Below are 25,007 nucleotides of genomic sequence, written 5' to 3'. Positions count from 1 at the left end.
CATAGATTTGACTAAAATCCAAACCAAACCTTATGCCAACATTTCAGTTAATGTGCTTTTATTTATTTGCATAGACAATTGTTTTAAATTAAACTAAACTAATGTTTTGTGATTGCAAATGTTGCCAAATACCGAAGAAGTGCCTGAAACCTTTAAGTGTGAAGGCCTGAAAAATGTCTGATTGGGTTTTGTACCTGAATGTATGAAGAAGTTACAAGCAGTTTGAGTGACCGCTACAGCTCAAATCGTTTGAAACCGCGCACTGTTTGTAAACGACATGTGCAGCCAATTCAGCAAAGACACAGAGCTGGGTCAGTCTGAAGGCAGAAAATGCCTGAAAGCCACACGTCGTATAACAAAAAACGCTAAAAAATATTGGGCCATATGGGAAGAATTTTAGGAGCAAACCTCCACATGTTAGTTTAACACAATACATATTCTGAAAGAGCAACAATTCATACGTTTCTATGTTTGTATTGTGCATTGTGTGACTAATACGTTTTAGTGTTATAAATGCGCCATAAAAACACGGCGTTGCCAATATGAATGAATTAATGTATTTATTTTACATTTTACCAACACATAGAATGACGTCTGCGTTGGTTTCCCCCTTTAGGCTGCAGGGGGCAGCATTGCGCCTAGACGCGTTTGTAAAACAAGAAGAAGACTGGCGATCAAAAAGAAGACGGAAGTGTTTTGAGTTAATTGTTTTCCTCCCCTACTCTTTGATTTTTGGTCTTCAAATTATCAGGTAAGTTTACTTCCTTCAGATCTTCTTTATAATATAACCGATCACCGCATCTGAATCACAATAGACGACGAATCTATTGAACTGATCGGCTGCTCGTAGCCATTATGACTGAAGCTAATGCTACAGTGGCTTTGTGTTCCCCTTTACTCCTCTGTTCATTTTATAAATCAGATAACACTTGTGAATGTTCTTATTGCGACATAATTGTATAGTACACGATATGAGTCATATAGACACGAAAATATAAGTACAAGTAAGTGTCATTCTTCACCGGTCACGTGTTCTCTTTCCCACAATAAATCTTTTGTTTGTGAGTTTCAGTCAGCAGGTTTATGTTTATTTCTGTGTGTTCAGGATCTTCAGCAGAGGACACACGGAGTGCAGAGATGAACCTGGAACGGCTCCCCAATGAGGAGAAACTGACTCTGTGCAGAAAATATTATTTAGGTGAGAACGGCTTTAATCTATCTGCTCTATTCTTAAATGCAAAGAGTCAGGAAAGTGTCTAACCCAGGCTTCCATGATCTCCATATAAAATGGTCCGACGTAATCACAATCTCTCTCTTTTTCAGCGGGCTTCGCTTTTCTGCCGTTCCTGTGGCTGGTCAATGTTGTTTGGTTTTTCCGGGAGGCCTTTGTGAAGCCGATCTACACCGAGCAGCTCCAGATCAAAACCTGTGAGTCTCAAATGATTCTTTATTAACATACACATATTCACCCTCAAGTAAACTAAAGGAACATGTATCTGTCTATCAAGTATGTTAGAATTGTGATGAACCATGTTGAACCTTTCCTTTTGTTTCTTCCAGATGTGAAGCGTTCAGCACTGGGCTTGTTGCTATGGGTAACAGTCCTGACCACATGGATAGCTATCTTCCAGCACTACAGAGCAGCATGGGGGGAGATGGGCGATTACCTCTCCTTCACTATTCCTCTGGGCATTCCTTAAGACATTTCCTGACCACAGTGTGTTTGATCCAGCGTACGGGACCAAAGCATCCCTGTGTTTACCTGTGGGGGGAGGGTGTGTTGTAAATGCTGTGAGACTGGAAAATATTTCAAATTTCAATCTTGGTAAGGTATTTTAGCGCAATGTTTTGTACTTAGACTAAGCTGATCAAACTTGTACATCAGAAAACACCTAGGATCACTTCAGCATCTAACTGGAGCTGGACTGAAGGCTTCAGGTCTGTTAAGGAGCCAACATTAGATGCACATTAGATGCAGTAAATACTTTTTTCTTGGCTTAAGAGTTGTACAATTCTGCAAGTTTTCTTATTGTTTATTTTGGAAATTATTGCTGTTTGATTGTCGTGTGTATGATGACACCAGAACTAATTTTGCCTTTGTATGAATGACAAATAAAAATATCCAGACATTTCCGTGTGCGTGTGTGTGAGTGTGTGCCAAGTCAGAGATAATGATGCAGAGATGTTGATGTGGGCTCAGACCCAGATACAATTATCTTCATTATCAGTTTATCTGTTCAGTTAATGACTGTTAATCGACAAGCTATGATCAGCGGTGATCACCGTGTTATGTTCTCCATTTGTACCTGTGATACTTTTCATCACATCAGAGGCGACGGACAGTCGCTGGCTGGCGACTCTTGTGAAACCCAGTAACTTGATCCCTGTAAATGTCCAGACTTCCCATCATGCTGTGATCACCGTGTTATGATCGGTGCCATTTTTAGTCACTCTGGTAACTTAACCACGCTTGGAAGTGACAGGCGCCAAATGTACTAACAGGGAGGACATGTACCCTTGCATAACTGTGTGGCCCAAGAACAAGTCACAACTATTAATATGACAGCTTGCTGTGTTTACATATATGATCTATAGACACAAAGACACCTATCTGAAGATGTAGAACTTCATCAGTGCTTTATAAAACTGATGCATGGGGAGTTAGAGGATACTATTCATATGTTTCGATTAGATTAGGTGTTAAGTGTGTGTTTATTGTTCCCAAATATGTCTCTCTGTGTGGGTGTGTTGCTGGGTCACGTGCCGCAGCATGCGCGCGTGTGTCCCTCCTGTCCCCGTCTGTTCCAGCTCACGAGTGTCAACATCGCCTCATCAACTTATTTTTGATGAGACCTTCGTCAACCTTAAGTCTCCTAACAGGTCTGACACACTAACTGTGGAATGAAAACACACACACACACACACACACACACACACACACACACACACACACACACACACACACACACACACACACGAATACGCTTTACGGCACCAGCAAAACACGCAAGAGTTAAGCCTTCATTCATGCTACATCTTAATAACTAATAAGCCTTCGACAGCTGCAAAACAATGCGCAGTGATCCTATATGGCGCTGCGTGACCGAGGATGCGAGAATCAAGGTGCCCCGTGTGAATTCCTAACTTATTACGCAACAGCAGTATAAAGGACAGACAGACTGAGGGAGAGACAGACAGGCGCGCCAGGCTCAGAGAGCGACAGACAGACAGACGCATCCGCTCATATCTCCCTCATCGCAGCAGCAGGAGCCGCATAGCTGAACTTTCCTCCGCCAGGATTTAACGCAGAGATCCACACAGCAGCGCAGAGGAGCAGCAGCACCGATCCGACCCGAGGCAAGCCGCGACCCGGAGTGTGTCTGTGCGTCTGCACCGGACCGGTTCGAGCCTCAGTTTCTTGTTAACTGTCTTTTTATTATCATTCCTCTGATTAGATCTGAAATGGACTTCATCCTGCCTCAAACTCTCTCAGCTGGTGGAATCCCATGGGAGAAGGTTCTGCCACCGCTGATTCCTCAGCTGAACGGGACATTTGGACAGTACAACTGGTCCCCGAAGTTAGTTAACCCAGAGACGGATAACAGCAGCTCGGCAGAGGTAAGTAAAGTCTATAGGGTTATTGATTGATGGGAAACGATTCAATACATGTTTTGGCTCAATAGAACATAGAGAATCTATCATCTCTTCCCCCAAATGACACCCCGACAGTTCAGAACAACATATTAAAGTATATGATAGTGTATGAATAAAGTGTATAATTCTGCGATGTGACTCATGTTGTCAGGTGAACAGTGGATTTACAGTCCAGGTTGATGTTAAGCTCTTCAACCCAGAGGACCTCATGGTGAAGGTGACAGGAGACTTTGTGGAAGTTCAGGGGAAGCACGAAGAGAAAAAGGTTTGTAGTCTTTCCAAAACATTACTCGCTTTCCCACAAACACACTCACTACCAGAGATGCTTGAAGTAGTGTGATATCACCTTAACACACACACTGTGTCATCTCTGTGTTTAGAAGGCAGGTGCTGGATTTACAACACGGCAGTTTAACCGACGCTACCGAATCCCTAAAGGAGTGGACATCATGGCTCTGGAGTCTGCCGTGTCTCCAGATGGCATCCTCATCATATCTGCACCTATGCTGCCCATCCACAGCTCCACAGCCCTGATTTAATCACATTAATACCAAGTTGCCAACACAGACCCCAATAAGAACACACAGGCATAAACAGACAGACTTTAAGCTCCAGCACACAAGTCACAGGAACACACAGCTTGTGCCAAAACACACATTTATGTTCCTGGCACCGCTCATCTACACTCTGCTCTCTGAGGTTTGTATATACTGTCCTGCTATGACTCATCAATCTTAATGTTTTGAAGCAACCAGCCTTTGTACATAGAGTGTCACAGTTCCAAATGTTGCTTCTTATGTAAAAATGTACTGAAATGTAATCATGTGTAGTAACGTGATTGTGTTTAATGATCCACACCGACATATCTTCAATGTTTTTAATGTGGTAATATTTCTTGTAATCACACGTACAAATAAAGTTTTATTTCTTTATAAAATTGTAACAAAAATGTGTGTGTGTGTATCAGGTGCAGAGTGATCTGTTATTCTTCCTGGAACTCCCCCAACATAAAGTCCACTTCTCTGAAAAAAAAGCAATATTTCTCTTACTTATATTATCATAAAACCAACAGGATTATAAAACATTTAAGGTTCAAAAGGCTAAACAATGGACTTGTAGACGCAATATTGTTGTTTTACATATTTTGTCCTCACGTAACAGCGAACAAAATGTGGCGTTTGGCCAGCTGAGCAAATATATTTATAGCTCATATATTTACCTGATCCGCTCCTTCACTCCCCTTCTCTGTTTGCGAAGGAATTGTAGTACTGGATCATTTTCAAACTCCTTTTCATCTGAATCTGAACGGAAATAAATGGGAAACAGCATTAGATAAACATTAAACTAGTGCAGAACGTAAACGTTATCCAGTTATCCAGAAAAACAAAGTTCAGGAAGTTTTGTCCCAACAGCCTCAGGGGTGTCAGAAATGGAAAACATGCATCGGTCATGAAATACTCTCCACAATTAACTCTAGGTTAAAGGGCCGGCGCTCTTTTGACGCCCTGAGCTCACCTTCTGCCTCTTGCAGCAGCTGCGAAATGACCTCCATGGAGTTGTGTGGGAGGCCCGGAGGAAGTGGAGACTGTGGAGGAGCAGGAGCAGTGCACAGAGGGGGGGCCGGAGAGACAGGGGGTCTTCCTACTGGGCGCGAATCCACTGGGGGGAACAATGCCTCTGAAACTACCTGCCAAGATGCAGAACATTATACTTGTTATTCTTTTCAATTCATATATTTCCATATTTTGATACTGTACCTGAATGCATCATATTGGTAATACTTCAGTACTTTTCAGTGTAAAAGTGTGAATAACCATTACTTTGTTGACTGTATTAGCTGATGACCTCATCCATATCAGAGTGTCACTATCATTTCTACCTCTCCCTACACGTTCTAATCTGAAGCCTGGTTATTGGTCGTAATTCCTGCAGGCTGACCTGTGCTATGGCGCTGCGGACTGGAGATGGCGGAGGTAAGCAGTCAGCACTGTTTTCCCTGGAAGGGACGTGGCGTTCCTGCTCCTGACCCTGCTGTGTCCGTGGTGGGACCTGTTTGGGATCTCTTTTACTTTTTGTACAGCGAGGCTCATCAGCACGCTCACTTTGTGCCATAGATCTGCAGAAGGAAAAAGAGAATTATTCTAAGCTGACGGACTTGAAGTGTGTGAACACAGTGTGTACATGCATCTTCGGTTACTTCACCTTGTCGATTTCTTCTGTGTTCTGCTGGACATCGACGCTCTCCTGTCATCCTCCGACTGTTTCGTCTTCAGCTTCTCCTTCTTGTTCCTCTCTGCTTTTTTGTGGTGACCAGTTCGTTCTTCTTCTGTAGCTCCAGAGGATGGAAACGCCTTGTGTTTGCTCGCCGGCTTGTCCGTGGAGCTTTCCGTTGAGTTTCCAAGGACTGGCATTGTATCCGATTCAGCTCTGGTCTGTTGCCCAGCTAACCTTTGTGGGGTTCTCTGTTGCTGGCTAGCATTGGATGAGCGCAGGGGACACGGTAAGACACCGCAAAGCAAATGCATGTGGGCCGGCACACAAGTATTAGACTGAAGCTGAGAGAGTGGAGAGCCGGAGACAGCAAAGCCAGGGACAAGACAAGGACCTGCTTCTGAGGGACATGGCCTATGGAGCTCATTGGAGACCGATTGTGGTGCGGTGAAGTATGAGTGGTTGGGCCTTTTTAACGCTTCAGTTGGTTGAATATGTAGTTGTTGCTGAAGACAATGGAAGTAAAACAAAAATGAACAGGTGCTTCAGTAAATATATAAGAACAACATACTCTCGTGGGATAAAAATACATCCATACAGACTCTAACCTGAGTGTGTCCACTGGAGTTGGACCAGTGTAGGTTGTGGTCCTGGTACTTCAATGATGAACCGTGGACACTGATGTACTGGTGGGACTGGGGCGGCTCCCTGGCCAGCTCCATCTTCCTCCTTAAACGCCATTGGAATAGGATGTCCTCTTCGGGGTGTGTAGGGGGCACCATGGACGGAGTAAGACCAAGTTTCTGGGAGGGGGCAGCTTGGATTAACCCTGAGCCGGACTTCACTGTGGATCAATACACACATTTCATGGAAATAAGTAGAAAAACTGCAGAGCATGTTTGTGTTACACAGAAATCTCAACAAATTCTTGTCTACATCAAATTCATGGCTTACCAGTAGCAGATGTTATTATACTGGGAAACAATGGTCTTCTCATCGGCTCATCTACACTGACTGGAGAGGAGAAGTCGGAGCAACCCACGCCCTCTGAGCTGATGGGAAGAGATCCCTCACTGACTCTTCTTTCACTGTCACAGAGAAAACAGTTACCTTCAGTTATACTTGCAGTACTTGTACTTGTGTACCGTATCAGTAATCTTCATACCCTCTCTGCACAAGTCTGCTGCCTCTCTCCTGAAGCTCAAGTATCTCCGTGTCATCAAGTTCACCATGGGTGGTTTCAGACAAAGACTGAGGACAGAACACAGATATTTTGGCACATTCAGGTCATAGTTCCTACTGAGAATTCCTTCACTTAGTCTTGACTGTATATTGATAAAATATGTGTCTGTGTTCTTTTAGAACTTTATGGCCGACACATCTGACGCAGGTGGCTGAAGGAGCCATAAATGCTTCAAACATGGTTGCATAAGCGGATGGCTTCCCTGGCACTCATGTAAACACAGAGGTTTCCAGCTGGATGAGAGATGTGGTGGTGAAATGCAAATATTTATACGGACGAGGTGTCAACCGCTGATATTATTAACCAGCACGGACACCAAGGAATCAATAAGAATAGCATAAGACTGGGATGTCCTCTCTTTGTTTTTTTTTCTGTTTCTCTCTTCTCTCTTTCTCTCTATCACAGCCTATGATGTGATTTGTACTAGCCTACGTTGTTGTTTGACGTCATCCTGTAAAAATTGTATTAACCCTATGACATTATTGCAATTTCAATCTACTTGTACTCTACCTGAGGGTCGACGTATAAAGTTTAACAACAACAGTAGTGATAATACAACCTTCCTTTTTTCTCTCTATCTCTCTCTCTCTCCTCTTTCTATATAAAAAATGATCTCCAAAATATCCTACAACTGTATGCTCAATGTCATGTACAATGTTTGCTTCAGGGGAGAAAACAACATATATAACAACAGGTAAAATCCCAAATATACTGACAGTCAGTGATCCTCTGTGCATGGAGGAAGTGCTGCCACCGTGTCCAACAGGACTGAGGTAGACGGGAGAACGGTCGTCCTTCACATCTGCACAGATTAGCAGGCGATGTTACAAGGCAGGTTATCTCCCTGTCACCATGTTTTAGGACTGAAATGTGAAATAAGACCTTTTTCTGAGGATTTAGTCGGGGTAGAACTAGATGGTGAAGATAAACGTGACATCCACCAGAAAGGCAGCTGCTCCTCTCCAGTCAAATCCATATGCCGACGTTCCTCTCGACTCTGTGGTTGACCATAGCGAAAGCGCTCTATGTACCTGAGAGATGATGCAATGATATAAAATACAAATATCCGACATACAACATTTCGTAGAAGTTCATAAAGTGTTACAGGTATAAGATGATGATGTACTTTGCCAACAATGAATCCTTCTGATCGGCTTGCTTAGACGAAACTATGGATAGTTTGCTGGTCTCCATGTCAGCTGAGTTTGTACTGGTAGAAGAAGAGTCATAGTCCATGGAGGGCCAGGACTCTGTGAATTTAGGCTGCGCGTCCACATCTGGGTGGACGCTGGTTAGACGGCGGTCACTCTCCTCTGGCAGGTGCTGCTTCCCTGAGCTCAGTGTGTGTGACTGTGGACCAACTGGCTGACTCAGACGCACAGGACTCAATGTCTGAAGTAAAGCAATGAAAGACATGTTCGACTATGTGTTTGTGATGAATAACACAAGCAAAAACATAAAATGATGGAGCCAAAGTCAAGTTCACTTCCAAACATACTGGTTTCTTCTTCGTCTTTGACAGGCGCTGGGGGCTGGAGGGATGGTAGTGTGTCTTTCCCACACTGGATGTTGGTATGAAGGGATTCTGCTTTGTGAAGACAGCGCCACTGTAAACACAACAACATGTGACCACCTGTGACTCCTACTGGATCATCATCAATGACCCAAGTTGCAGATCTTATTACCTGGATTTCATAGCAGCAGAATATGGATCCATACTAGCACGGAGCACGGATCTGACTCTGGTCTAGTCCTAGGTATGTCCTCCACGCTTGGACTCAGGGCTGGCTGGGCTTCCTCTGTCCTGGTCCGGGTTACAGTCGGCAAATTACCCGCCCTGCCTTCCGCGTTCACTTTGTATATCCACAGAAGAGAGTTACCATGGAGTCAGACCTCCCTGCGCAACAAATATCGAATAGAATACCAACTTTACCTTCTGTTGGGTTTCTATTGGCTGCTCTCAACTTCTCACACTGGGAATTCTACGTATTATTTGACATTTATACGCCCAATTTGATGTATGTCACAAAAGTATGGTCAGTCGCGTCCCCAAGTGTTTGCGCTGTCGTGTAAGCTGCTTCGGCACTCATAACCAATAGGAATCGAGTTCACTTTGATGGACGTAGTTTTTACCCAATCACATCAGTGGTCCTTGCCCCATCAGCACCAATCAGTTCAGAGGAAACTGGCAGCGCGCGGAAGAGGAAAGTCCACAACAGCCTGTCTGCTGTTCAAATTAAGCTAACTTAGGGAGGAGCATTTAAAGCTGGTTAATGTATTAAAAAAAAAAAAAGATCTTCATGGTTATGTACAGGCAATCGATCATTATATTAGGTATTTAAATTACATAATGCGCGGAAGTCGACGTTATCTTTTGGTTATCGCTTGGGATCGCTGAGAATCAGCTAGCTTCGACGTTCTCAACCTAACATTAGCTAGCTGGTAAACAACAACGTCCTAGGAGCTGAAGGTCCGAGATCTCAGCTGCTTACACACACACAGGATCACGTTCACTCACGCTGAAGATCTTTCTCTTGCCGTGCGGAGTTGAAGGTGGAGTAAATATGCATCACGTCAAGATCAAGACCGAAAGAGCCGGTGAGAGAGAAAGAGGTTATTTTATTTGGATACACAGCCAGGCATCAGAATCATCACAAAGGCTGAAATCATGCAGTTATTAGTATCATTACTATTATGAAACTTTTACGTGTTGTTATTGCAGATCCAGAGGGGACTGCTGCACGGAACCGTCTGGATGCGTTACTACAGGGGCTGGTTGATAAGAGCGAAAGTGAAAGGTCATCATCTCATATCTCAATCATATCTAAATGATTACAGGGTCTATTTTTCAGTGTTGCTAATTGCTGTGTGTGTGTGTGTGTGTGTGTGTGTGTGTGTGTGTGTGTGTGTGTGTGTGTGTGTGTGTGTGTGTGTGTGTGTTGTGAGCAGGGAGCAAAATGAGGACGATACCAGCAAAATAGCAGCGGACTCTTTAAGCAAGTAAGGATCTGTTAAGATATCCGTTGTATTTGCTGACTCATGTATTTTGAGTGCTCAGCAACTGATTACAATTTATATAATTACACTGCTTATCACATTTTCTCTCATTTTTAGGGATTTGTCTCCGTCGTCTGCTGGGAAAAGGCAAGTTTGAATGTCTCTACAAACAAAGCTCAGTTGTAATAAGAAGCATTAAATTGTCACATTAGCTCATATTGCTTTCTGCTCCTTATATGGTGATTCTAGGCCATCTGCCCGGTTCCCACAGCACCGGAGGAAGAAGCGGAAAGAGATGGATGAGGGTTTACCAGAGAGCAATCAGCATAAGCAAAGTAAACAACCCTCAAGTACAATAATAATCTATAACACCCTCATGTATTGTGTCATCCTTATCCCTTCGCCTCTTCCCTTTTGCCAGATACATACGTTATTAAATTGTTTGATCGCAGCGTGGATCTGGCTCAGTTCCACACCAGCACCCCCCTGTATCCTATCTGCCGCGCCTGGATGAGAAACAACCCATCTGTCCGAGAGCCAGATCCTCCTCCGAGCCCCCCACACAGCATGATAGAGGAAGAGGTGAGGCTGCGGACTCTCTGTCAGTTAAACAACCCTCTGAGAATCCTAAAGGAGCTCCAAGTCCAGCGCCATTACAGCAGGATGAAACTTGTGTCACTGTTCCCGGTCCTTTCATTATTCCCTGTTTCTTTCTTTTGCCAGGTTACAGACATGTTCAATGGAAAGGGTCAAAACGTGTACAGACTTCCTCCTCCAGCCGCCTGTCCAATCAGCTCCTCTGGTGAGCCGGTAAATCTGAGGATACCACAGATTGAGAAACCAACCGTTACCAAGGTACTTCTTCTTAATGTGTGCATGAGATTCACTGACAGTGTGACACACTCTGCTACATTATTGTGCACATAACCTATTGAAACGTTATCTAATGAACCATGTTTCTGTCTGCAGCCAACAGATTTAGCTCCCGTGTCAGGCTCACTCATATGTGACCATATGGAACGCTGGAAAAAGATTAGACAAAAGTAAGTAATTTAGACAAAAACACATTTGGTCACCACTGCTTAGATAATGTGAGCAATGTGTTGAAATAAGCAGATAACGGCTCCTAAAGTCCTATAGATTACAGACCGATCTCAGTGTATTTACTATTTTGGTGGTGTCATTACACCAGCAGCTGTCTTTGAGTTTAAAGGGAAGCAAAAGACTGAAACACACACAATGAGCCCCAGAAAAAAAATTGTTAATGAGATGTAGCCAGTGACTCTCAGTCCTGCGTCATGAATTAAATGGTTTCACACAGAGGTATTGTGACTCATCATCATCATGACACGTCCCTGAGAAACACGAGCTGAGCTAAGATCCTTGGTGTATAGAAATGTGAATGGATTGAATAACATGGTGTGTGTGTGTGTGTGTGTGTGTGTGTGTGTGTGTGTGTGTGTGTGTGTGTGTGTGTGTGTGTGTGTGTGTGTGTGTGTGTGTGTGCGTGTGCGTGTGCGTGTGCGTGCGCGTGCGCGTGCGTGTGTGCGTGCGCGCGCATCTATAGTTTGGAATCCACTGAGCTAAATCTTGTGTCGCTTTTGTTTTCAGATGGAAGGAGTGTTCCAACAAGAACCAGCTGAGATACAGTGAGAGCATTAAGGTCCTGAAGGAGATGTATGATCACTGAATGTCCACTGAGCAGGTCTGCAGCATGGATGCTTCTCCCTTACAGTCCAAAAGGAGCTACGACGGAGTTAATCTGACATTTACAGACTTGTACGACAGCATTATCAGTACCTTAAGCCTTAAACAGTTAATATTTTCTATGCATTGCTGTTTAAAAACATTTTGGGTTTTAGCAACTCTTTTGCAAAACCGTGTTCCATTGTGCGGTGTTTTTCTTGATTAATATTGTGTTTTTAGGGGTTTTACTAAAATAATTTGATTGGTAGTGTCTTTTAAGAGACTGATTTGTGAATTAACCATTCAAGAAAAGAATAAAGTTTGTAATGGTCTTTTCAAGTCTCTGTTTTGCTTCCTTAGTTTCATTTTTACGTATTCCACTCACAGTATTCAATTCAGCGTCCACCCATATATTCTAACATGGATAAAATCTTTTGCTGCATGTATTCATTGTTTGATGGCTCCTTCTTATCACGAACTTGCGCACGCACGCACGCACGCACGCACGCACGCACGCACGCACGCACGCACGCACGCACGCACGCACGCACGCACGCACGCACGCACGCACGCACGCACACACACACACACACACACACACACACACACACACACACACACACACACACACACACACACACACACACACACACACACACACACACACACACACACACAAGACCAACCTCCACTTCCCTCTTTGTCAGGTTGGCATGAATACAAAACATAAAAACTAACTTGCAGTCTCAACAGTTCTATTTAATGCATGTTTTTTTTTTTACAACCACACCAAACCACCATACAGAATGAGGAGGTGTGCGGAGACATGTGAGCAAACATTTATCCGGCAGATTTTGTGTGTTGCACTTTAGTTGGAGGCAAGAGTCTGGTCGATCCAACGGCTCAGGTAGGACACGCGAGCGTACACAGCAGGGGTGCGCACGTTGCAGTTAGAAGTGCCCCAAGACACAATGCCCACAAGGGACCAGACTCCACTGCTCTCACACACCAGAGGGCCACCAGAGTCGCCCTAGAGGGGAGAGAAACGGTACGTTTTGAAAAGCAACCCGAGAGCCTGAAAAGAAGGTGAAATCTTTTTTGTAATGTGTGTTTCATGCTTTAAAAATAGAGTTAGCCTACCTGACAGGAGGACACGCCAGAGGCACCAGCACAGATCATGGCATCACTGATTCTGTTATAACCCCAGTACTGCTTGCACTGAGTAGGGGTAAGCAGGGGCAGGGCCACCTGCTGGAGAATACGAGGGCTTGCTGGAAAGCAAAGGAACAAGGAACAACTCAATCTAATTCATCTTACCTACTGACGTGAGGTACAGTGAAATCGGAACATGTGCGTGCCTCTTTCTGTGTGTGTGAATGTGCATGGATTAAAAACTGTTCATTCACTCACAGGTTTGGCCAGTTTTGCCCCATCCAGTTGTGACACATCTGGTTCCATAGGGGACGTTGGTGCTGGAGGAGGCCAGGCACACAGGGGACACACGGGAAGACAGCTGCACTGGGGAGGACAGCTTCAGAAGGGTGATATCATTGTTGAAGTTCTGGGAGTTGTAGTAGGGGTGAGTGATGGCCTGGACAGTGAAAAGGAGAACAAGCAAATGGTTCACTTGATCTTTACAAAACAAAGAGAAATAGTGAATGACATCTTGCTTCAATAGAAGAGACATTAAGATTCAAATGCAGCTGTTTGTAAGTGTGATGGCATTACTTACCCGAGCGATGTTTTTGACCTGAATTGGTTCAGCATTGGACTGACGGTCATGTTCTCCCAGGATGACACGGTGGCTCCTTGGACTGGAGGGAGGAAGAAAGCGTGATTAGGGAGTTTTTCTTCTGTTTAGATGGTGGAAACAATGGAGAAGGACACAAATACAATCTTACGACACGCGGCAGTGAGCAGCAGTGACGACCCAGAACTGGTTGATCAGAGATCCTCCGCAGAAGTGGAATCCTCTGCCGTCCTAGGAGGAAGAATAGTCTCACTGAAACGGCTATGTTCATCTGAATTACACAATGGACATATGGGCATTATATAGCCTACCTGAAGTGAGACCTGCCATGGCCAAGACCCAGACACAGCATTCTCTCCATTCACAATCTTGTTGTAGCCGCTCACTTGAGGCTTGATAGAAGGAGCTCCACACCCTGAGACCCAACCACAAGGTCAGCAAAAAGGTGGAATATGGAAAAAAAAGAATACATACCATCAAGTAAGAGGATCCATCACTTACCCAGTGCAGAGGCCACCAAAGCCAAACAACTGACGATCAGGAACATAGCCATTGTGTGAGCTGTGATTCACCTCCCTCAGTCTGAGCCCTCAGATACACCTACTTTTATACCTACATCAGACAGCTGACCCTGAGCTCCACCTGCTGCCCCACATGCTGCTGATATGTCTGAGAAAATAACATCTGGTTGAGAACATTAACACTAGGGCCTCTCTTTGACCGGCATGCCTCTGTTTGTCCCCATCTGCCCAGACTTCTTAGCAAAGAAATTGTTACATAATTATTCAATTTTTACATCTAGGAAGAGGCATTTTATTATTACTATGAGCCTCCACTTCCTGCTTCCTTTTCTGCTCTTATTTATTCATCAACGTGATCACTAGCTGTAGACTCATAATAAGTATATGTTTCACACCTCACATCACCAGGAAATAGAAGTAACAGAGAATAGGAACGCTCTTTGACATCTACATCAACACGTTTTTCATAACTTGTGAAGCAAAAGTGTGAAATTGTCTTCTTCTGTTGTGTATAAATAAGTATGTAAACTCTGGTGATGTTCATTCACATGTGTTACCTCAAGTTGCAAACAGCTAAACTCCCTGTGCATCAACATTCATTCCAAAAGTAATGGAATTGTTCAATGAATCATAGCAAACATCCTTTATATCATAATGCCATTGAGATCTTTATTGAATTAATGTTAAGACAATTTTGGACCAGACTGATAAACAATAAAAATAATTAATTGGCCATAATAATATGCATATGGTTTACTTGAAATATGTGTGCGTGTACTTGATGAGAAAATGGCATTAAGGCAGTACATTTATTATGAGATCTGAGATTGAGAGACTGCAGCGTGTTTAGTCGACCTCCTCGATGGTTGGGCCAGAGGAGGAGCCACCTCCAGCCCCACCAGGAAAACCACCGGGCATTCCTCCAGGCATTCCTCCTGGCATTCCTCCAGGCATTCCATCGGGTGTACCGCCTTGGTACAGCTTGCTGAAGATCGGGTTGCACACCTTCTCTAGTTCCTTCTGCTGATGGTCATATTCCTCCTTCTCTGCCGTCTGGTGAGTAGAAAAGAACAAGGATTTAAGTATGGAAAAAGACCATGTGGATTGGATTGGATCCTCAATGTCGAGTTAAGACGATTCTCTATCTTCAGGAGAACCTATGGTCCTATGGTTTACCTGGTTCTTGTCCAGCCAGGCAATGACTTCATTGCATTTGTCCATAATGGCTTTCTTGTCCTCAGGGCTGAGCTTGTCCTGGAGCTTTTCATCCTCCACAGTGCTCTTCATGTTGAAAGCGAGAGACTCCAGGGAGTTCTTGGATGTCACCTTATCTCTCTGGACCTCGTCTGCTGCCTTGAACTGCTCTGCCTCCTGCACCATGCGCTCAATGTCCTCCTTGCTCAGGCGCCCTACGGAAAGATGAAATTGCTGTTGAAAGCCTGTGCAACATTATTCACAAACTATCTTCCTGTTTAGCAGCATGACCTCTTAGATCTCAAACAAACAAAATATGTTAACAAAAGTTCATATGAGTGTTACATTTGAAAGTCCTTGGTCACTTTTTTTAACTTTTCTAATTCAAGACCTTTACTCTTGAATTTGAGAAGTAGTCGCTGGTCTTGTACCTTTGTCATTTGTGATGGTGATCTTATTCTCTTTCCCAGTGCTTTTGTCCGCTGCAGACACATTCAGAATGCCATTGGCATCGATGTCAAATGTCACCTCAATCTGAGGGACCCCCCTGGGTGCAGGTGGAATACCAGTCAGCTCAAACTTGCCCAGGATATTATTGTCCTTGGTCATTGCTCTCTCGCCTTCATAAACCTGTGGAAATTACTCAAATTTAATTGTGATCATCAGAGAATGTGTTTGGGAGTAACTGTACTTTCAAGCACTTTTACCTGAATAAGCACACCAGGCTGGTTGTCAGAGTAGGTGGTAAATGTCTGGGTCTGCTTGGTCGGGATGGTAGTGTTTCTTTTGATAAGGACAGTCATTACTCCTCCAGCAGTTTCAATTCCCAGGGACAGGGGGGTGACATCCAGCAGGAGCAGGTCCTGAACATTCTCAGACTTATCACCAGCCAAGATGGCTGCCTGCACAGCTGTGAAAAACAAATGTTCCAATCAAATGGAATGGATCTAATGGAATGAATCCCACACTATTCCAACCAACCAGAATAGTAATAAGTAACTACAGAGCTTGTGTAAAATTTCCACAGAGGTATTTACCTGCACCGTAGGCCACAGCCTCATCAGGGTTGATGCTCTTATTGAGGTCACGGCCATTGAAGAAGTCCTGTAGAAGCTTTTGAATCTTGGGGATTCGTGTGGAACCTCCCACCAGGACAATGTCATGGATTTGGGATTTGTCCATCTTGGCATCTCTCAGGGACTTTTCCACAGGCTCGAGGGTTCCACGGAACAGGTCTGCATTGAGCTCTTCAAAACGCGCCCTGGTGATGGAAGTGTAGAAGTCTGTTCCTTCAAACAGTGAATCAATCTCAATGCTGGCCTGGGTGCTGCTGGAGAGGGTTCGCTTGGCACGCTCGCACGCTGTGCGTAGACGACGCACGGCACGCTTGTTGTTGTTGATTTCCTTTTTGAACTTGCGCTTGAACTCAGCAATGAAGTGGTTGACCATGCGGTTGTCAAAGTCCTCACCACCCAAGTGAGTGTCACCAGCTGTGGACTTGACCTCAAAGATGCCATCCTCAATGGTCAGGATGGACACATCAAAAGTGCCTCCTCCAAGGTCAAAGATAAGGACATTACGCTCACCACCAACCTGAACAAAATGGTGGAGAGAATTTTCAGAGGAGCATAAATATATACTAAGTATATCAAGTTTAACATTTAGGTTTAACATTTTAACAAGTTACTTACCTTTTTGTCTAAACCATAAGCGATGGCTGCAGCAGTGGGCTCATTGATGATACGCAGCACATTAAGTCCTGCAATCGTACCAGCATCTTTGGTGGCTTGACGCTGGGAGTCATTGAAGTAAGCAGGAACTGTAACAACCGCATTAGTCACAGCCTGAAATGATAATGAGACCATGAATGAACAAGTGTGTTCACTCAGAAGATATTCAGCACAGCCTTGGTCAGGATTTTCTCTCATGATTTACTACCTTGCCAAGGTAAGCTTCAGAGATCTCCTTCATCTTGGTGAGGACCATTGAGGAAATCTCCTCAGGGAAGAAGGTCTTCGTCTCTCCCTTGTATTCAACCTCCACCTTGGGTTTGGTTGCGTCGTTGACAACCTGGAAGGGCCAGTGCTTCATGTCCGCCTGCACCACAGCATCGTCAAACTTACGGCCAATCAGACGCTTTGCATCTGGAGACGTTAGTCAACCAGACATGGTAGTACATCAGAAATTTGACTTTAAAAGTTTGATTTGGTATCTGATTTACTTTCCATGTATATAAGCATGTATGATAAAGGTAAATTGTTGTTTGAGCTGTAGGTTGTGGTTGCCATTACCGAACACAGTGTTGGATGGGTTCATGGCCACCTGGTTCTTGGCAGCATCTCCAATCAGTCTCTCACTGTCTGTGAAAGCCACATAGCTGGGCGTGGTCCTGTTTCCTTGGTCATTGGCGATGATCTCCACTTTGCCATGCTGGAAGATGCCAACACAGGAATATGTGGTGCCAAGATCGATGCCGACTGCTGGTCCTTTAGACATCTTACAGTCAGGAAGAAAAGGCACAACTCAATAATTTTATCCTGTTTTGCAGAGTAGTGATTTTGTTTGGCATTTAAGACAAGTGTGTATCTGCATTTGTATGTCTAGATTCTTGTTGAAGCAGTGTCACAAGAAGCCCCAGCTAATAAAATGTCATCTGTCATGGTGTTCAACCAGTTTGTGAAATGACTCCACTATAGTCCCTCTCCACCCCTCCTCTCCTCATGCCAGCTTTAGCAACATAACACGATAGTGTCACCATCAGGCTGGTGAAATGCAATGTCCTGAAGCTGGAACAGTGATCAGTATTTCTATTTTGTGACAGACAGCTGGCATGGAACACCTTGCAGTTTCTATAAAAAGTATCAGCATATCGACTAGATAGATTTTCATAGATACACCACGTACAAATGGAAATGAATGGGTCGTTTTGTTCTTGTTTAAATGATTAAAACAAAGACAACCCACAGAAGACAACAGTGATGACGTGGAGTCACAAACACAAGACAACAAAAGCCTCTTGTTGCCCCGGTTTACTCCATACAACTTTCACTATGGAGAGGAAATGAAATATAACCTTCAGAGGCAGAGGAGACGGCAAACAAGCTGAAGAATATACACTACATGACTTCTTGATTACTGGTTTCTGACCCCTAATAGGGGAAAGTAGAAATGTTCCTGGATTGTCCCACAGCTGCAGAGACTAGAACAGGTTATTGAATTATCACTTGTTTTCCACTTGTGTAACCCAGGATAGAAAGTGCTGACATGGTGCTCAGGCTCCACCTCTCATCCCTAACACCACACCCTACACCATGTCTGAAAGTGGCACTGGAATCGTCAAAAGCTATGTTGCAACAAGAAGCAGAAGCTCATATTAATCACACAATATGCAGCCATATTGCAACTTACTACATTTAATTTAACAGTCACACACATCCATGGAAATTACACACATGGACACACTAACAAAAACTGTGTGGTTTTTCCATGGGTATTCTCCAGTAAGGTATTATTTCATTGTTTGAGAGGAACAACGCAAGCTTCACTCATTTGGAAGCGCCTCTCACATTTGGCAACAAGTTCTTAAAGCAGCAAGCAAGACAGACGACGAAGCCAGACTGAGTGCAAAGCTCCTTGTAGAAGGGGTTACCTTGTGCTGTCAGATGTTCAAGACACGAGAGTTTACTGAGTTAAGTTCTTTGTATTCGCCCCCCACACACTAGTGTCTGAGCTCCACCGCAGCGCTCCTTTCCCTCTCCTGGCAGGCAGTCTAAGAGGACGAGTGTCTCTGCTGCCAAGAATATATAGAGCTCAGCACAGGCAGAGACTATCAGGGGGTCAGGTGACTCCAGCAGAGAAAGTTCTAGGCCCACGTTGCTGCTCATTAAAGGTTGGGTTTCCTTGAAACCATGGCTGCTGTTGTTACCTAATAGATCAAATAGACGATCATGCTCTCTAAGACCCAAAAATAGATGCCAACATGAAGAGTTAACTATGTATAACAACTTAAACGTTTGAAATCATCAAACCTTCTATTCGGGTAGCAGCGCTTTGTGGTGTGGCCCCATCAGTAGTACCATAAGGCCTCCGTGATTTTAATTTGTAAATCAAATCATGGTAGAGGATTCCAGAGGGATGTCCATGCTGCAGCTTTTTATAGAACGATGACATGAGACAGCTTTTGTTGAAGACACACGAGGCGGAAAGTAAATGAAGAGTCGTAAATTGTACCGTTCCAGTACAACGCTGCAGGTTCTTCATACTTCCACATTCCTACACATCAAATTCAAATACCACCATTATATTCTGTGTTGTCGAGCATTACAAGCGGCATCTTCCAACCTAAAACAAAGCTCATATAAAGAAGTTATGATATCAGCAAAGAAAATACAAACTTAACCACAAAATATCATAAAAATCAATACTTTACTTACTTTGAAACAAATCTGAATGGAGGTACATTACTATTACATTGCGTTTTAACACAGTGAATCAGGTGTATGTGTGTGTGTGTATATATATATATATATATATATATATATATATATATATATATGTATATATATATGTGTATAGGTATGTATGTATGGTTGATTCACAGCAGATACACTTGTACCAGTGTATCATTCACTGTCCCCGTAGTCCACGCTCTCGTCACGTCAGAGCTCAAATAGTGAATGTCTATTCCTGTTACATCGGCCTATGTAACACAAACACCAAGTGCCATCACCACCTGTTGCGACACACTAGATCTCAGTAGTCACACGTGCTCGTTAAGTCCTTGACAGTGATTTAATATTACATAAAGTGAATCTTCTAAAAATCAGATTCTGAGGTATTTTCTGAAAGTTTTCTGCTGAGGAGAAATAAAAGCAAATAGGTCTTCATGGCATTTTGAGGAATGTGATTTTGGTCCAATAAATTCTACATTCCCAATAAAAAGCAAAAATCAATAATGTATTTTCATCATCATCATCAGTCCTCTTCGTGCCTAGTGGCACACAGGGCAGATAATGCAGTTTATCTATAGAGAAAATTGGAGGTAAGCAGCATCAGTACACCGGTGTGTTTCCATCAGGAAGACAAAATATGTGCCATTAAAACTCCAAACGTATCCCTTGTTATAACGTAGACGTGACATCAATGGTCCCTTAAAAAAATAAATTCCTCAGCTGATACAGGAAGTCGTCTTCTTTGCTTTCTTGACCTCCACAGTGTCCACTCATGTATCCCCAAGCACACCGCTTGCAGTAGTTGAAGAAATGCTGCTCTGCTTTCTTCAGCGTGCTGTTTAAGTCCAGTGTTCCCTGGAGGCTGAGGAGAGGAAAAATGTTCTAACATCCAAAGATTTCATAAAGTGAGACCTCTTTTCATGTCTCATCACACATATACACACCTGGTCGCAAACTGGATAAGCTGCACATCATCTCTGCACCTCAGCAGAGACTCTCTGTTCTCTAGCAGGATGGATGCACAGATGAAGAGCTCAAACGTGAAGTCAGTGTTGATGGTCTGTAGCTCCGACTCAGGATTGTCTTCTGCAAATGTGACACATTAAACAGGAGTGAATGCACCTACAGTATCATTTATTCTGCTTAACTGATTATTTTTCTTTTACCTGTGCTGCATTTTTGTGCCAGCCTTTCTTGGTACCGTGCACGGTCTACTTGTTGGGAGATGAGCTCTAGATGGTCGCAACTCAGGATCTCGAACAAGCGCAATGCATCGCTGTGTTCAAACTCCCTCTGGAAACCCAGCAGAAGCCATCTGAAGCAGAGGCAACACACAGGTGGAGTATTACTACATACAGTGTGCATCTGTATTCAGCCATAAACAAGAGGAATGGTGTCAAAGATCTGCTATGCTGTGTCCACACAATACCTGTGGCAGAAAGTGAAGCTTTCCATGGTCTCTGTGACCAAATGGGCATAGAGATGTGGGTCTAATTCTTTCAACAGGTCCGCCTGAAGCTCTGAAAGACATCCAACACAAATCCTTCACTTGATCTTGCAGAGACGCATTTAACTTCATGTGAACGTCATTCTGTGGTCAACAAGGCCATTAGCTCTGCAATTTAATTTCTTACACAGAAAAGTGTTGATGATGGTGCTTTTTAAAATAACTTGGTCCTGGGTGATTTTATGAACATGACATTTGAAACACTCACTCATTGTTTACCTGAATACAAATCTCACCTATTTTTCTATGGAGACCATCCGCCCTGAAGTCCTTGGAGAACTTCTCCATGTAGCAGGAGAAGCTCCAGAAGGCGTCGACCTCAGAGTCCAGAACCTCCAAGAAGCGACTGCAAAGGTCATTCATCCCCTGGGCGTAACTGACCTCTGCATCAACAACACAGAGAAGTGAAGAGTTTAGGTGATACTAATCGGAACGCAGCCACTAATGCAGTCCGAGCTCACGAGTGAAACCTGAGATGAAGAACACTGAAGTGTACATTGCTTTAACAGCACCAAGTGATATCTGCTGATAGAAGGATTCGCCTACAGTGTCTACAAAAAATACTACACTACATTTTATCTGCTGAACAAGGCAACATTAACAATACAGCAGGAATATTTGAAAAGGCAAGAACCAATCCATTCTGTACACATAGAAATGAGGTATGTAGAGTATCTATATTTAAGTGAATGTCACACTTATTCTGGATTACCTGGATGGAAAGCAGCATATGTAATAAGGACGTCCCTCAGCACCAACAGATTCCCTAAACCTTTATCCCTGCAGACAGAATGTGTATTACATATTTCTCAAAGTCAGTGACTTAGTTTTACACCTCTGCAAAAAAAATTACAATTATTAAATATACGGGCACACACATTCTTTTTGCACTCGACTAGTTCTGCATACTTCAACCTACGGACACCATTCAAACATCAAAAACGTTTAGCCCTGCACTCTAAATTCTGCTGCTGTAAACTCTACTAAGTTCAACAACATATTCAATTCTTAGTAACTTCCACAAACTTTTTGTACAAACTATTTGATGGTTTGTACATGGCTGAAGTTTACTTTATAAAACTACTTTATAATGCAGATGACTAACACTCACAGGTAGTACGTCAGGCATCTGTTGGTTCGGGGAACATCCTTGTCAATGATTCGTATGGCTTCCTTCAGCTCCTCAAGGTCAAATGTATATCGCTCAAACAATATCTGAAAACAGGGAAGAAGTGGAAAGATAAATATTCTTGCCCAGCATCATCACAGTTTAACAGCTTTAGCGGAGTCAATAAATCTGGTTTCATCTCATAATAGAAATGGGAATAATGATTGCAGTCTTTAACCTTCAATACACAAACTCATTACATTACATTACATTACGGTCATTTAGCAGACGCTTTTATCCAAAGCGACTTACAATAAGTGTGTTCAACAAAGGTAAATAAGTGTGTTCAACAAACTCATCAGCTGTTTAGAGTTGTACAATTTCTCCAGACTGAAGAGCTCAACATCTCTATTACAGAGGGGTAAATGACACCATAGGTAAACTATACCAACTGACATCTGTTTAACTAACATAATGAGATCCTGGCGTAGCGCCGCTCAACATCCTCAGTCCTCCCAGTCAAACCAGTTGAGCTTTGCTTTAACGCAACACGCCAAAGCGTACAAATGTATTAAATGGGAGCGCAAACATAAATAACAGAAGAAATGTGTGAAACCTGTGCCTGTAGCTCCAGGAAAGCCAGCCTGTCCCTGACCTCCTCCCTCTGGTCCTGAGCCTGTTGCTGCACCTGTGCTTGCCTCTGGTCAAAGTACTTGACTGCTGCCACCAACTCAGCTGCAATCGAGGCAAGATGAAACAACCATATGAACACATACTATAAAGGACAACATTGGCTATGTTGACACACCTGGAACAACTGAAAGGTCTTTTACCATCAGTGCCATTGAGACGTATCCTTATAGACGCAGGAAGAACCTGCTGCCACTTTCTCTTCATGGCCTGGTAACGAACAGCCAACTGCTCATGCAGCAGGGGGCGCTCTAAAGCTGTTGAACTGCAAGGGTACATGCCAAACAGGAAGCGCCACGCCAGGCCACGCTCAGAGGGAGACACGCCACCTGCATAGGGATTGAAAATGTTTGCTTACTCACGGGTGCCAATATACATTACCTGAAGTGACTGCAGTTATACAAACACGCCCTGTTACTGTACGTGCTGTGTGTATGTGAGCCATAATCATTCTATCAAACTATCACGACAACAACATGTAAATAGATTAAATGCAAGAGGCTTTGTAGATGAGAGTATCCAAAGTGCTGTGCAGCGCTCAACTTTGGTGAACTTCTAATGACAACAGAGGATTTAGACATTGTCTTATGTAATGTTGTGCACCACGGGTTCTTTAATCTTTGGTTTCCTGCGTGTTTGCAGGGATGGAATGTGTACAAAGGACTTGGGGTCAAAGTAAAGAGGGGGACTTTCCACATTCCTGCTCTTCAATGATAGATTCAAATGGAGGTTGACCCCCAGACAGAGCTCACTCCAGGCTCTTTATTGTTCCAAACCTGCTGCTGCATGATCTCAAGTTCTGAGCAAAGCTTTTATATATAAAGAATTTATTTTGAAGCATTTGTGTGACTTGTTGAATGTGAGCATAAAGTGAGTCTCATGATACCATCACCCTCTGCCTCTTGGTTACTTTAGCGCTTGTATAAATGTATCTTGTTTTCGTCACAGACGTCATGCTGCAGTTATCTGCTTCAGGAGGTCTGAAGCACAGTGAAGTATTGAACATTTGGAGAATGGCTGGACTGTAGTGCAGCCAATATCCTCAAGCAAAGTATCACTTGACTTCCTCTTGCCTTGTAGGCACTATACAGTTAACTGAGTATTTGTGTGTGCACTGCAGTTTAATCATCAGTTTAAATTGTGCGTGTATGGGCAGAAAAAACACTTCATGTAACACTTCACGCCTTATGTAAATTCTAATTCAAGTAGTTTTCTATAAATATGAGGCCCAATCAATGCATATTTAATCTATTTACTGTTAGAAACCGTATTACATTGATGAAGGATAGATAGATAGATAGATAGATAGATAGATAGATAGATAGATAGATAGATAGAAATTCCCTTCCTTAAGTGTGTGAGACATGGTACCGTTTTTGAAAATGTGCATCCTCAACCTGGATTCGTCCACCCGGCCCTTCGCGTCCATGACCCCGGGTAAGGTGAGGCGTGTGGCGGCCAGAGCAGGAGCACTGACCGCCGCCACCGTCCTCCGCACGCCGACATCGGACGTAGCTTCGGCGGGGCTCCGCTGCTCTCCCCCGCGATCTCCGCGTTCAGGGTCCATGGTCACAGGTGGAGAGGAGCCGGTGGAGCCAAACGCGGCGTCATCCTCCAAAATAGCTGCTCACATCGCCGCAACTCCCCCACAACATACATTACATTACATTACGATCATTTGGCAGACGCTTTTATCCAAAGCGACTTACATTACGTTACCACCCTTCGCAGAGGGGGGAGCAATTGAGGGTTCGGTGCCTTGCTCAGGGGCACCTCGGCAGGTGCTCGAACCAGCGACCCTCCGGTTCCCAAGCGGAAGCTCTACCCACTGAGCCACTGCCTCCCTACATACACACAAGCGACCCACAACACACACAATCACCCTACAACACACACAAGCGCCCCATTACACACGTCCAGGTCGCTCGCTGGCTCTTCTCCGGGTAGCTGGGAGTCATATGACTGCACCTTGATCTCCAAGTTCAGCCCACATTC

At 43.8% G+C, this 25,007-nt stretch overlaps 7 protein-coding genes across 8 annotated transcripts; 3 read left to right on the top strand and 4 right to left on the bottom strand.

Annotated features, from left to right (window-relative positions):
* The first annotated feature begins 616 nt into the window (after nucleotides 1–616).
* Nucleotides 617–2,132, top strand: psenen (presenilin enhancer, gamma-secretase subunit). The gene is made up of 4 exons (XM_076160784.1): nucleotides 617–751; nucleotides 1,106–1,198; nucleotides 1,324–1,428; nucleotides 1,561–2,132. Exons 2-4 carry the CDS (start codon nucleotides 1,138–1,140, stop codon nucleotides 1,698–1,700), a joined length of 306 nt encoding a protein of 101 aa, XP_076016899.1. The 5' UTR covers nucleotides 617–751; nucleotides 1,106–1,137; the 3' UTR covers nucleotides 1,701–2,132.
* Nucleotides 2,133–2,810: 678 nt separating this feature from the next.
* On the top strand, nucleotides 2,811–4,442 carry hspb6 (heat shock protein, alpha-crystallin-related, b6). Its single transcript, XM_076160778.1, has 4 exons — nucleotides 2,811–3,357; nucleotides 3,456–3,618; nucleotides 3,806–3,919; nucleotides 4,035–4,442. The coding sequence occupies exons 2-4, from the start codon at nucleotides 3,463–3,465 to the stop codon at nucleotides 4,191–4,193; spliced, it is 429 nt and encodes a 142-aa protein (XP_076016893.1). The 5' UTR covers nucleotides 2,811–3,357; nucleotides 3,456–3,462; the 3' UTR covers nucleotides 4,194–4,442.
* Nucleotides 4,443–4,617: 175 nt separating this feature from the next.
* On the bottom strand, nucleotides 4,618–9,200 carry proser3 (proline and serine rich 3). 2 transcript variants are annotated; one of them, XM_076160738.1, is made up of 14 exons: nucleotides 9,042–9,200; nucleotides 8,794–8,961; nucleotides 8,595–8,715; nucleotides 8,235–8,500; nucleotides 7,991–8,139; nucleotides 7,825–7,910; nucleotides 7,031–7,116; nucleotides 6,820–6,953; nucleotides 6,474–6,709; nucleotides 5,857–6,371; nucleotides 5,593–5,770; nucleotides 5,170–5,341; nucleotides 4,874–4,955; nucleotides 4,618–4,676 (listed from the first exon to the last, which is right to left on the bottom strand). In XM_076160738.1, the coding sequence occupies exons 2-14, from the start codon at nucleotides 8,823–8,825 to the stop codon at nucleotides 4,637–4,639; spliced, it is 2,097 nt and encodes a 698-aa protein (XP_076016853.1). In that variant the 5' UTR covers nucleotides 8,826–8,961; nucleotides 9,042–9,200; the 3' UTR covers nucleotides 4,618–4,636. The 2 variants fall into 2 exon arrangements, with proteins under 2 accessions (XP_076016853.1, XP_076016854.1); XM_076160739.1 differs by having other exon boundaries at nucleotides 8,607–8,715; nucleotides 8,794–9,200.
* Nucleotides 9,201–9,328: 128 nt separating this feature from the next.
* Nucleotides 9,329–12,114, top strand: lin37 (lin-37 DREAM MuvB core complex component). Its single transcript, XM_076160765.1, has 9 exons — nucleotides 9,329–9,706; nucleotides 9,831–9,906; nucleotides 10,058–10,108; nucleotides 10,223–10,252; nucleotides 10,355–10,440; nucleotides 10,527–10,687; nucleotides 10,829–10,960; nucleotides 11,075–11,148; nucleotides 11,717–12,114. Exons 1-9 carry the CDS (start codon nucleotides 9,673–9,675, stop codon nucleotides 11,793–11,795), a joined length of 723 nt encoding a protein of 240 aa, XP_076016880.1. The 5' UTR covers nucleotides 9,329–9,672; the 3' UTR covers nucleotides 11,796–12,114.
* A 455-nt stretch (nucleotides 12,115–12,569) lies between these two features.
* On the bottom strand, nucleotides 12,570–14,124 carry LOC143008842 (chymotrypsin-like protease CTRL-1). Its single transcript, XM_076160785.1, has 7 exons — nucleotides 14,043–14,124; nucleotides 13,853–13,956; nucleotides 13,693–13,772; nucleotides 13,524–13,605; nucleotides 13,202–13,382; nucleotides 12,932–13,062; nucleotides 12,570–12,821 (listed from the first exon to the last, which is right to left on the bottom strand). The coding sequence occupies exons 1-7, from the start codon at nucleotides 14,092–14,094 to the stop codon at nucleotides 12,660–12,662; spliced, it is 792 nt and encodes a 263-aa protein (XP_076016900.1). The 5' UTR covers nucleotides 14,095–14,124; the 3' UTR covers nucleotides 12,570–12,659.
* Nucleotides 14,125–14,908: 784 nt separating this feature from the next.
* hsc70 (heat shock cognate 70) lies at nucleotides 14,909–19,223 on the bottom strand. The gene is made up of 9 exons (XM_076160740.1): nucleotides 18,906–19,223; nucleotides 17,548–17,752; nucleotides 17,195–17,400; nucleotides 16,948–17,100; nucleotides 16,294–16,849; nucleotides 15,964–16,166; nucleotides 15,688–15,886; nucleotides 15,239–15,471; nucleotides 14,909–15,115 (listed from the first exon to the last, which is right to left on the bottom strand). Exons 2-9 carry the CDS (start codon nucleotides 17,750–17,752, stop codon nucleotides 14,909–14,911), a joined length of 1,962 nt encoding a protein of 653 aa, XP_076016855.1. The 5' UTR covers nucleotides 18,906–19,223.
* Nucleotides 19,224–19,302: 79 nt separating this feature from the next.
* LOC143008822 (uncharacterized) lies at nucleotides 19,303–24,818 on the bottom strand. The gene is made up of 10 exons (XM_076160755.1): nucleotides 24,384–24,818; nucleotides 23,156–23,341; nucleotides 22,939–23,057; nucleotides 22,326–22,429; nucleotides 21,927–21,994; nucleotides 21,451–21,597; nucleotides 21,137–21,227; nucleotides 20,874–21,022; nucleotides 20,652–20,793; nucleotides 19,303–20,569 (listed from the first exon to the last, which is right to left on the bottom strand). The coding sequence occupies exons 1-10, from the start codon at nucleotides 24,577–24,579 to the stop codon at nucleotides 20,407–20,409; spliced, it is 1,365 nt and encodes a 454-aa protein (XP_076016870.1). The 5' UTR covers nucleotides 24,580–24,818; the 3' UTR covers nucleotides 19,303–20,406.
* Between the last annotated feature and the right edge of the window lie 189 nt (nucleotides 24,819–25,007).

This window comes from Genypterus blacodes, unplaced genomic scaffold (genome assembly GCF_046128005.1).
Source record: "Genypterus blacodes isolate CSIRO-AG114 ecotype Tasmania unplaced genomic scaffold, CSIRO-AGI_Gbla_v1 ptg000107l_1, whole genome shotgun sequence".
Classification (NCBI taxonomy): Eukaryota; Metazoa; Chordata; class Actinopteri; order Ophidiiformes; family Ophidiidae; genus Genypterus; species Genypterus blacodes.
Note: the sequence above shows the minus strand (reverse complement) of the source record. Positions and strands in the feature narration are given on the sequence as shown.

Coding starts and splice junctions, on each gene's coding strand:
- LOC143008842 (XM_076160785.1), bottom strand. CDS start 14,094: ATGGCTATGTTCCTGATCGTCAGTTGTTTGGCTTTGGTGGCCTCTGCA. Junction 13,957..14,042: donor TTTGGTGGCCTCTGCACTGG/GTAAGTGATGGA, acceptor GTTGGGTCTCAG/GGTGTGGAGCTCCTTCTATC. Junction 13,383..13,523: donor AGGTCAAAAACATCGCTCGG/GTAAGTAATGCC, acceptor TTCACTGTCCAG/GCCATCACTCACCCCTACTA.
- psenen (XM_076160784.1), top strand. CDS start 1,138: ATGAACCTGGAACGGCTCCCCAATGAGGAGAAACTGACTCTGTGCAGA. Junction 1,199..1,323: donor GTGCAGAAAATATTATTTAG/GTGAGAACGGCT, acceptor TCTCTTTTTCAG/CGGGCTTCGCTTTTCTGCCG. Junction 1,429..1,560: donor GCAGCTCCAGATCAAAACCT/GTGAGTCTCAAA, acceptor TGTTTCTTCCAG/ATGTGAAGCGTTCAGCACTG.
- proser3 (XM_076160738.1), bottom strand. CDS start 8,825: ATGGATCCATATTCTGCTGCTATGAAATCCAG. Junction 7,117..7,824: donor TGCACAGAGGATCACTGACT/GTCAGTATATTT, acceptor TTCTGTCCTCAG/TCTTTGTCTGAAACCACCCA. Junction 6,372..6,473: donor ACTCCAGTGGACACACTCAG/GTTAGAGTCTGT, acceptor CATTGTCTTCAG/CAACAACTACATATTCAACC.
- lin37 (XM_076160765.1), top strand. CDS start 9,673: ATGCATCACGTCAAGATCAAGACCGAAAGAGCCG. Junction 9,707..9,830: donor GATCAAGACCGAAAGAGCCG/GTGAGAGAGAAA, acceptor TTGTTATTGCAG/ATCCAGAGGGGACTGCTGCA. Junction 10,961..11,074: donor AGAAACCAACCGTTACCAAG/GTACTTCTTCTT, acceptor TTCTGTCTGCAG/CCAACAGATTTAGCTCCCGT.
- hsc70 (XM_076160740.1), bottom strand. CDS start 17,752: ATGTCTAAAGGACCAGCAGTCGGCATCGATCTTGGCACCACATATTCC. Junction 17,401..17,547: donor CCCATCCAACACTGTGTTCG/GTAATGGCAACC, acceptor TAACGTCTCCAG/ATGCAAAGCGTCTGATTGGC. Junction 15,887..15,963: donor AGCCTGGTGTGCTTATTCAG/GTAAAAGTGCTT, acceptor TAATTTCCACAG/GTTTATGAAGGCGAGAGAGC.
- LOC143008822 (XM_076160755.1), bottom strand. CDS start 24,579: ATGGACCCTGAACGCGGAGATCGCGGGGGAGAGCAGCGGAGCCCCGCC. Junction 21,598..21,926: donor ATATGCTGCTTTCCATCCAG/GTAATCCAGAAT, acceptor TTGTTGATGCAG/AGGTCAGTTACGCCCAGGGG. Junction 21,023..21,136: donor AGCTTCACTTTCTGCCACAG/GTATTGTGTGGA, acceptor CCTCTGCTTCAG/ATGGCTTCTGCTGGGTTTCC.
- hspb6 (XM_076160778.1), top strand. CDS start 3,463: ATGGACTTCATCCTGCCTCAAACTCTCTCAGCTGGTGGAATCCCATGG. Junction 3,619..3,805: donor ATAACAGCAGCTCGGCAGAG/GTAAGTAAAGTC, acceptor TCATGTTGTCAG/GTGAACAGTGGATTTACAGT. Junction 3,920..4,034: donor GGAAGCACGAAGAGAAAAAG/GTTTGTAGTCTT, acceptor CTCTGTGTTTAG/AAGGCAGGTGCTGGATTTAC.